The sequence below is a fragment of the Oncorhynchus mykiss genome, chromosome 1 (genome assembly GCF_057628025.1).
Source record: "Oncorhynchus mykiss isolate SJ-2025 chromosome 1, ASM5762802v1, whole genome shotgun sequence".
NCBI classification, from domain to species: Eukaryota; Metazoa; Chordata; class Actinopteri; order Salmoniformes; family Salmonidae; genus Oncorhynchus; species Oncorhynchus mykiss.
This window is the reverse complement of record NC_143022.1, coordinates 65,500,225-65,508,465: the sequence shown is the minus strand read 5'-3', so window position 1 is coordinate 65,508,465 and position 8,241 is coordinate 65,500,225. Positions and strand designations below refer to the sequence as shown.

Sequence of the window (8,241 nt, the reverse complement as noted above, 5' to 3'; positions counted from 1 at the left end):
TATGGCCAATATACCACGGCTAAGGGCTGTTCGTATGTACGAATCAACGCGGCCCTAAGCAGTGGTATATTGGCCATATTCCACAACCCCTCGGGCCTTATCGCTTGATTATAAACGGGTTCAAGCCCTGAATGCTGATTGGCTGACAGCCGAGCCCTGAATGCTGTTGGCTGACAGACGTGGTATATCAGACCATATACCATGGGTATGACAAAAAAAATACTTTTATGTTGGTAATCAGTTAATAATAGCAATAAGGCACCCTGGGGTTTTGTGGTATATGGCCAATATTACAGGGCTAACGCCTGTATCCAGGCTCGTCATGTTGCGTCATGCTTAAGAACAGCCCTTAGCCATGGTATATTGGCCATATACCATACCCTATTGCTCAATCATAGCAGTCAAACAAGTTAAATCGACATTCCTTGATGGAAAATTATCTGACGAGTTTAATAAGGGCAAATTATATTTACTCTTGCAACATATTCAAATGAGTTTATTATGTCATGTCATAGTTTGCAATAATTATTATTTTGATAAACTTGTAACTACTATACATGTGGCAACTCTCCTCTTGCTGTGGGGGAAAAATTAGGCTATTTTTCATGCCTTTTTGTGCGGGTTTTGAGTAGTCGTTTGATTAGTCGTTTTTTAGGATTTTTCGAACCTGGCAACCCAGCTCACGAGGTTAATTCCTTTCCCAGAAGCTTGTGGAGTGGGTGAATGCCTGGTTCGGATGGACCGGTGAAATTAGTAAAATTCACCTAAACCAACCTTCTCTTCATTCCGCGAGCAAGGTCATAAAATGCCGGCATATTTCCAACGACCGGAGAATGCTCTCAAACGAGCAAATGGTGAGTCGTAGAGGGTAATTTCCTAGATGTCATCGCTTGCTAGCTAGCAAGCTACACCAGCTAGCCCAAGTTATGTGTATTCATTGTTGGCTTGCCATGGCTAACGTAACAGCTTGCTACGCATGGCGGGGAAGCCATGTTTCAAGTATACGCTCGTTCAGGCCACCAGTGTCACTGGGCCTAAGAGTTAGGGTTCCACCACCCACAATGACGTTAAATGTGTCATGGCCCTGCCAATTCAGCAAGATTAGCCGCTTGAAATCGAAAATCACACAAACTATCAGATTGTCCCACTGACATGAAAAAAGTACCTGCCATCTTTGCTCACACTGACCTAGATACATTTAAACATCAGCACATCCTAGCCCTGAAGGGCTAACGTATTAACTTATCCCGTCATCGTCAAGCTGAGATAATACGCGGCTAACTAGTAGTGAGTGACACAGTGAGCAACTTGTCCAACTCGCTTTGATGTCCGTAACTAATCGGTTTAGGCCACATGTAACGTTAGTTAACTATTATACTTTTTTTTTTTACATTTACCTTGATTTAACTAGGCAAGTCACTTAAGAGCAAATTCTTATTTACAACAATGGCCAAACCCGGACGACTCTGGGCCAATTGTGCGTCGCCTTATGGGACTCCCAATCACAGCCGGATATGATGCAGCCTGGATTGGAACCAGGGACTGCAGTGCCTTCTGACTACACGCGAGCGTTGCAAAATAAATTGAGAAATCTATGTTATTCAATTATTGCACCCACACTGCTTGCGGCGTCAACCAGCGTTTGCATTGCAAAGGGCTAAAATAGAAGTCCTTTCTATTTCTGACTCAGATCACGCTGAAAGTCTGGCCTCCCCCATCTTCTCATTGGTTTATAGAAGCAGGTACCCACGTGCCATCTCCTCATTGGTTATACCCACGTAGGTGACTGAAAGACAAACTGCGTTGCCGGTAGTCTTAGTAATACTATGAAAGTTTAGATGCCAATCACCATATAAGTTCAAAGATGAAAAAGCCTGTAAGGAAGAGAGATGACTAAAAACGATTCGGTTGACCGTTTTATGTGTGGATTAATTGTCAGAGTAGAGGACCTTGTGCATTTCAGGTAAAATAACAACTCAATGTTTATATCCCAGGACAAATTAGCTAGCAACAGCACGCTAGCTAAATAGGACAAATTAGCTAGCAAGTGCAAGCTAACTAGCTATATTGCCATAAATGTTTAATGCTTTTTGACCTGTCCCCTACTCCGCACCTGCTTCTATAAACCAATGAGATGGGAGAGGCAGGACTTGCAGCACGATCTGCATCAGAAATCGAAAGGACTTCTATTTTAGCCCTTGGCAACGCAGATGTTCGTTGGCGCGTGTGAGCAGTGTGGGTGCAATAATTTAATAACACAGATTTCAAAATGTATTTTGCAAGGAGAGCGCTGTGGTCAGCTTGTTAGACCGCTGCGCCAATCGGGAACTATCAACTGAAAAGCAACAAGTGCTGCTGGTTAATGTTTTTTTAGAATTGTCTTTGGGCTCCTGAGTGGCGCGGCGGTCTAAGCTCTCTATCTCAGTTCTAGAGGTGTCATTACAGACCCTGGTTTGAACCCAGGTTGTATCATAACCGGCCGTGATTGGGAGTCCCATAGGGTGGTGCACAATTGGCCCAGCGTCGTCCGGGTTAGGGTTTGGTCGTATGGTATGCCGTCATTGTAAATAAGAATTTGTTCTTGACTTGCCTAGTTAAATAAAGGTTAAATAAAATAAAGATTGCATAACCAAAACAAGGCCATACTAAGATTGTCAATCAATTGCAGTAGCTAGCTAGCTAGCTAGTCACCTTTAATTAGGATTAATGAGTCAGTTGACACATCTTGCCGTTATATTGTCGCTTAGTAGAACCAATAGTTGTTGTTAGTCAACATATAGCTGGTTTGGGGAGTAGCTACCCCATTCATAGACGCTAACTGCTTTAGCGCCTCTGATGATAGTATGTTCTGGTCGGGGATCTTTTGTTAAGAAAGACAGATGGAAGATATAGGTGGTCACCAGTGCCAATTAGCTATCTAGCGCAGTCTTAACACGTGTGTAAGCGTAACTGGGGAAGAAGTGTAGTTTATCAACTGGAGGCACATAGCGTATGGATCTGTGCAAAACTGGTACAGTAAGTGTATATTTTTGTTTTGCAAGCAATGGTTATTGACGTTCCTAAACTTTAAAATACAGCGTCGGAATTGTAGTTCACACGCAGCCAACCGTGGGGGAAGCTAACTGCTGAAAACCCTATGTGTAATAAGACAGGTTTTCAAAGGCTAAGGAGTAGCTAGCTAAATGGTTAGGTTGATAGCTCTACCTTCAACTATCAGATCGGTTTTTAAACCATTTGGTGTCCCATGAATATACATGTTAGTAGCAACTGACTCACCTTCTAAAACAATTTTTGCTGTTTGCCTCCATTTTTATGTAATTTGCTGTGTTTGTACAGAGTTCTTGGAGGTTGGCAAAAAGCAGCCAGCTTTGGATGTCTTGTACGATGTCATCAAGAGCAAAAAGCATCGAACATGGCAGAAGATCCACGAGCCCATCATGGTCAAGTACCTGGAGCTCTGTGTTGACCTGCGCAAGAGCCACCTGGCAAAGGAGGGTCTCTACCAGTACAAGAACATCTGCCAGCAGGTCAGTGGAAGCACACCCAGCCCTATCCTACTTCGTCACTCACCTGCCGTAGTTAAAGGTCCACTGCAGACGTTTTTATCTCAATATCAAATAAATATCTTACTGTGATTGTTTTCAATTAAAATGGTCAAAAAGAAATAGATTCTCAGTAAGATCAATTTCTCAAGCAATCATTTTGATTGGACTGTCAGGGAGTGGTCTGAGTGGGGATTGGAAAACTGAAAACTACCTGTTATTGGCAGAAAGGTTTGGAACTCTTTCTTATTGGTCTATTAACTAATTTACTGCCTGGTGATGCCACCAGCCAGGCCGAAACTCCACCCCACCAAAACAGGCAGAAATTTCAGGCGCTCTTTTCAAGCAGCTCTTACACTAAAATAGAACTATCATCATTTCCACAGTACCTTTAAGCATGAGCCTCTATTTCGTGATGTAGGTGAACATCAAATCCCTCGAGGATGTGGTTCGAGCCTACCTGAAGTTGGCCGAGGAGAAGACCGAGACCGCCAAGGGGGAGTCACAGCAGATGGTCCTGGACATTGAGGACCTTGACAACATCCAGACTCCTGAGAGGTATTTATTTAACCAGGAAATAGCTTTGAGGTATGGGGCTATTAAAACTTTATTGTGATGGGCTGATACTATAATTCAGATATATTGGACTATCTGCACACTTATTGTTACTACCTTTAATGGTGTTAACCATGCTAACAGTCATGCTTCACTTCTGCTGTAAACCATTCAAGTGGTGGTGTATACCACCACAGTTGTATAACTGACTAGGGGGATACATTCAACTGAAATGTGTCTTCCGCATTTAACCCAACCCCTCTGAATCAGAGGTGCGGAGGGCAGCCTTAATCGACACCCACGTCTTCAGCGACCGGGGAATAGTGGGTTAACTGCCTTGCTCAGGGGCAGAACGACAGATTTTGTACCTTGTCAGCTCAGGGATTCGATCCAGCAACCTTTCGGTTACTGGCCCAAAGCACCTACCCGCCAGGCTACCTGCCACCCCACAATGTTGACGGTGCAGTTCTGTGAGCTCAAGTATTGATGCATAACTTCTTGTGTGATCCTAGTGTACTTCTGAGTGCTGTGAGTGGTGAAGACACCCAGGATCGTACAGACCGTCTGCTGCTCACTCCTTGGGTGAAATTTCTGTGGGAATCCTACCGCCAATGCCTGGACCTGCTGCGTAACAACTCCAAGGTGGAGCGCCTATACCATGACATTGCCCAACAAGGTGAGCACAATCTGAATATTAAACATGATGTACAGGGTGGGAAATTAACTTTTTGGTCCAACAGCCACTGTGGCAGATAGATGGAAAGAGAAAAAATACATACCTATGTGCATACCTATGTAACGTAGGTAGATGACGTAATAACGGCACGTAAAATTTTGCGCTAGATGTGCGACACAGCATTCCTAACCTAACCCACGTTTGCTGTGTGGATCGAGCAGTCATTTGAAAGAGTAAGACAATATCAGCGAGACAACTCAAAGGCGAAATCCAATAAAGCCAAGATAATGGAAATCATTGCCCTTGACAATCAACCGTTCTCTGTCGTGGGTGATGTTGGTTTTCACTGACTGGTCGAGCACCGGTACACACTACCAAGTGCGCTATTTTTCAGATGTTGCCCTACTGAAGTTACAAAGTAGTAGCGTCACTGCTATTAGCTTCACGACATACATACTATGGAACGCCGTTTGGGTCTTTGTATGTCAAAAAAGATACAGTAGCACTGTCAAAGCTGGACAAAACAGTCTGCAAATAAGCAAACACCGGCAACGAACTATGTGTTTACAATACCGCGTTGGTAATAAAGCATAATTTGTTTGACCGCTACTGGGGTTGCTAGCTTTAGCTTGGTATCTAGCTAGCACCAATACAACCAGCCTGAAAACAATAACCAGTAGAAACTGCAGTCATTTTCATTATTCTTAGCAATGATTTAGGAATCCTTGTGAGTAAGTATTAGCTATGTAGCCACTTGTTATTCGCCTATTGAAATTGAACTTCAAAATAAGTAGCTTGCCAGCTACTGTTGCGCAAAGCTAACGTTAAAAGCAGCCAGCTAGCTTCATCGGGCTAGTGAGGCTCGACCGGACCGGTCGTGTGTGTTGTGAAGCTAGCCACAATAAGGATTAGGCACAATAGTGGAATTTGTGGTTTGCCTTCAAAATAAAAGTATTTAATTGACAGTGATCCAAATGAATACAAAGAGTAGAATTATGCCATACTTTTATTTTGAAGGCTAACCGCAAAGTCCACGATTGTTGCTAATCCTTATTGTGGCTAGCTTCACATAAATGGGTCCGACCACCATTAATCAAATAAGAAGTGTCTTATAAATTAGGGTTATTTTAGATGATGACACCTAGCTATATAGTTAGCTAACCATAGCTACTGAAACAGATTATGTTGTGTTATTTGACACGTAAAAAGTGTTATTTGACGTGTATCTTTTTTGAGACGCAAAGACCCAAACGGCATTCCATAGAAATCCTGGTTTAGAATGAATCGACTGAACAAATAAACAATGAAACAGCACAGCAAGTAAGTGAAAGAAATAGGATTTCATTATGCTTTACTGGCAATGGGGACATACATAAATGCCAACAAAATAACTTTTTGGTCAGTGTGTGTGTGTGTGACCTTTATTTAACTAGGCAACTCAGTTAATAGCAAATTATTATTTTCAATGACGGCCCGGGTGACGAACCAGGGACTGTAGTGATGCCTCTTGCACTGAGATGCAGTGCCTTAACACACACACAGACGCAGCGGTGTAACTATTTAAATGTACTAGAATGCTTAAAAGGCAGCAAAATGTTTTAATATTGGTTATCTGTATAGCTTTTTGTGGGGCAAATAAAATATTGGATATCGGTATCGGACAAAAATTTAATATCAGTGCATCACAACTTATAATGGTTCATAATTAAAGCTAAAGTCAACAACTGTCGGTGTTCTAAACGTTGATGTAAATGAAACAATATGTATATTGCTCTGCATCCTAACCATATCCTGATGTGCTCCACAGCTTTCAAGTTCTGCCTTCAGTACACCCGTAAGGCAGAGTTCCGGAAGCTGTGCGACAATCTACGCATGCATCTGGGTCAGATCCAGCGCCACCACAACCAGAGTACGGCCATCAACCTGAACAACCCTGAGAGCCAATCTATGCACCTGGAGACACGCCTGGTGCAGCTGGACAGTGCCATCGCCATGGAGCTCTGGCAGGTATGATGTCATACATGCAGGGATGGAAATTGAGCTCGCCTGCTCGCCTGAGGCAAGTGTTTTTCAGAGAGCGAGGGAAACTCATTTTAAGGTGTTTTATAAACCGCTGTGGTTTGCACATGTATTAAAATTCTCTACAACAACAACTCCACCGTAAAAGTCAATTTACTGCTCTGGGGTGGGTGGGCAAGCTAGCTGCGGGCTTCTTAGCTGGTGTCTGGCGAATGCTCATGTTGACGTAGCTAGCTACAGTGTAGTTGATTGGCATGCGAGTTGACCATTAGCCTCGATCCTCTGTCTTCGCGGCGGCGGGTCAACAGATACACACACAAGCTTAGTTTGGTTGCCAAGGGAACATTGTTGCGTTTGACAGCTGTGTGTGAATAGTTGTCGTCGGTAGCTAGCAACAAAGAAAATACATATATCTTTTTTTTGCAAACGTAACACCCCCAACACCAAAAAAAAAACTACAACTGACAAACAAATAGTAGTTACAACATCATTTAAACATTGTGAAATGTTCCGGGAACGAGAAGTTTTCCAATATGTTTTTATGCCTGACTCTGACTTATCTAATTTCCAATTTAAAAGCAAATACATAGGTCTATATCTTCTGGGCGCTCACCTCGCATATATGACTATATAAACTGGGCTAGTACCATCTTAGCTAGTCTACTAGCCCGGCTGGCCAGTCCCCAAAAGCCTTGAGTTCCATCACTGCATATATAATTAGCTTGCAATATTGTAACGGTTGCATCTGGGAGAAGAGTACTTCATTGTCCATTTTCTTTTTTCAATAAGCCCTTTTTTTATCTACATTTTATTATGAACATTGATTTTATGTGTTATGAATGGTGAAATTAGATTTTTGATTTTTACAGGAAGCTTTCAAGGCTGTGGAAGACATCCATGGTCTCTTTGCCCTTTCCAAGAAGCCCCCCAAGCCTCAACTTATGGCCAACTACTACAACAAGGTGTCCACTGTGTTTTGGAAGTCTGGGAATGCCCTGTTCCACGCCTGCACCCTCCACCGCCTCTACCACCTCTCCAGGGAGATGCGCAAGAACCTCACCCAGGAGGAGATGCAGAGGTATGCTAGCCCAGTCCTTACCAGTCTCTGCTCTGCTGGAATATGTGGCACGTAGAAATATAATTACTAGAACGGTCATTCGCAAGTCAATGTTTGATAGGTAGATCCGAGGTTGCAGGTCAGGCAGGTGCTTACGGCTCTCTTTTCTCTCTTCCTCAGGATGTCCACAAGGGTCCTCCTTGCCACCCTGTCCATTCCAATCACCCCGGAGCGCACGGACATCGCCCGCCTGTTGGACATGGATGGCATCATTGTGGAGAAACACCGAAGGCTGGCCACACTACTGGGCCTGCAGTCCCCACCGACCCGCCAGAGCCTCATCAATGACATGGTATATACATACGTGCATGGAACAGTATAGAAATAACTAG

General features: G+C 43.4%; 1 protein-coding gene across 8 annotated transcripts in view; it reads left to right on the top strand.

The window, feature by feature from the left end:
* Window positions 1-642: 642 nt before the first annotated feature.
* The window catches only part of LOC110526460 (eukaryotic translation initiation factor 3 subunit A), a 28,086-nt gene continuing 20,487 nt past the window's right edge, over window positions 643-8,241 (top strand). For all 8 annotated transcript variants that reach the window (XM_090236871.1, XM_021607493.3, XM_090236862.1 and 5 more), the window contains exons 1-7: window positions 643-854; window positions 3,337-3,527; window positions 3,964-4,100; window positions 4,610-4,773; window positions 6,581-6,780; window positions 7,662-7,870; window positions 8,030-8,201. In XM_090236871.1, coding sequence (XP_090092997.1) covers window positions 806-854; window positions 3,337-3,527; window positions 3,964-4,100; window positions 4,610-4,773; window positions 6,581-6,780; window positions 7,662-7,870; window positions 8,030-8,201 — 1,122 coding nt within the window. In that variant the 5' untranslated portion in view covers window positions 643-805. The remainder of the gene's footprint in view (window positions 855-3,336; window positions 3,528-3,963; window positions 4,101-4,609; window positions 4,774-6,580; window positions 6,781-7,661; window positions 7,871-8,029; window positions 8,202-8,241) is intronic.